The sequence below is a fragment of the Trypanosoma cruzi genome, genomic scaffold, assembly GCF_000209065.1.
Source record: "Trypanosoma cruzi strain CL Brener 1047053517147 genomic scaffold, whole genome shotgun sequence".
In the NCBI taxonomy this organism is placed as follows: Eukaryota; Euglenozoa; class Kinetoplastea; order Trypanosomatida; family Trypanosomatidae; genus Trypanosoma; species Trypanosoma cruzi.
The window spans coordinates 46,702-48,351 of NW_001849487.1; the positions used below are offsets into that span (position 1 = coordinate 46,702).

Genomic DNA, 1,650 nt, shown 5'->3' on the forward strand with positions numbered 1-1,650 from the left:
ACATGGAGGGTCCAGTTGTTTTTGTGCCTTAAAACCCGCACAGACAACAAAAATCTCAGCCGACTCCATACGAGACGCAAGTGGCTTTGTCGCCTCCACCTTATCAAAAAGCTGCTTCAAGACCCACATAAGTTTGTGGAAGTCCTGAGAGCGAAAGACCTTCGTGACAAACCACCCCGATGGCTTTAGCATGGAAGCTGCCATTTTTGCAGCGTGAAGAACCAAGGCATTTTGCTCAAAAAGATCACGTGACCACACACCACCCACGTTAGGGGCGCCATCATGAATGACGCAGTCCACGGGTTCCTTCTTGAGGTAAGTCACGATCATCTTCCGTGTCTTGTCATCTGTGATGTCACCGACAAACGTTTTCACACCGCGAATTGGGGCAATCGGCACCAAATCCACCCCAACAATCTTAGAACCCACTGGCATATGCTTCGCAGCGACTTGGCACCAACCGCCTGGCGCAGCACAGAGGTCGACAAGCACACGACTCTTCGCAAGGAAGTCGTACTTGCGGTTTAGTTGAATAAGTTTAAACGCAGAGCGGGCACGAAACCCCTGATCCTTTGCAAGTCGGTAGTACGCATCAAGACGCGTCTTTGCCTTCTTCTTTGACTTTGTCCCCATTATTATTTTTAATCCTTTAGTCAAAGGCTTCTTGTTTCCTTTGGGTTTCTAATTCTTTTTGTGTGTTTGCGTGTCTGTGTGATGGATGTTCTTCCTCACGTATGCCTTCTATGTGGCGTGGGAAGATGCGCTCGACTAGGAGGAAGAAATTCCTACGGGCCTTGCAGTGAAGCAATTGAAACAAACGCACACACACACACAATATATATATATACATGTACAGAAAAACAAATAATAGTGGAAAAGTGAGAGAAAAAGAGAGTTGGAAAGATGCACGTCAATTGACTCGGATCACGGGGACACAAAAAGAGGGGTGGGGTGGGGGGAGTAATGCATAACACTGAGAACATACGAGGATGTAGGCGCACCCTTCGCTGCTACCAACAGAGAAGGAGAGAAGAAACGAGCGGACCGTCTCATGTCAACGAGGATGCCGGGTAGTCACGGAGGAGTTGTGATGCCCTTGAAATCAGACCCTCCAGCCACGCACAATCATACACGTCCTTATTTCGGGACCCTTGCGGTGGTCGTACCCGTTTTTCCAACGGGTCCTTCAGCAGATGAATGATGACATCAACAGATTGCCCCACAATCTTCTGGCGCAACTGCATCATAAGAGCCGCGCAGACATAACTGTGGAAGTCCAGCACCGCCTCACTATTCCCAATGGCCATATACTTTTCCCAAAGAAGTACCAACAATTCCAACGGCAGCTCTCGTGCAAGCAAACAATGTACCCATTGAAAGCAACAATCCATCAGTCTGATCTCGTTTGAGAGAATAGAGTCCAGTAGGACAAAATCCGCCGCCTTCAAGAGTGCCTCCATAAGCCCTATACTACGCAAAATACCAGGCTGTCCATGTACAAAGTTATCCTGCAACCACGAGAGAAAAAAGCCGCCGCAAAAATATGTATCGGCTTCTGCAGCCTGAAACAGGTCGGCAGGCAGTTGCTCCATGGCGGCACCCAACTCGCTCATGTCACGAGAGTACACTACTTTTGCAGGAATCCATGCA

At 48.7% G+C, this 1,650-nt stretch overlaps 2 protein-coding genes across 2 annotated transcripts, besides 1 other annotated feature; both read right to left on the reverse strand.

Moving 5' to 3' along the window:
- Tc00.1047053511619.5 (FtsJ cell division protein, putative) lies at positions 1-633 on the reverse strand (the record flags this gene model as incomplete). The annotated part of the gene is made up of 1 exon (XM_797333.1): positions 1-633. A coding segment is annotated over one exon (633 nt), but the record flags the coding sequence as incomplete, so codon positions are not given.
- Positions 1-1,650: a sequence feature (heterozygous, Esmeraldo-like haplotype).
- Tc00.1047053511619.10 (hypothetical protein, conserved) lies at positions 1,050-1,650 on the reverse strand (the record flags this gene model as incomplete). Its single annotated transcript, XM_797332.1, has 1 exon — positions 1,050-1,650. A coding segment is annotated over one exon (601 nt), but the record flags the coding sequence as incomplete, so codon positions are not given.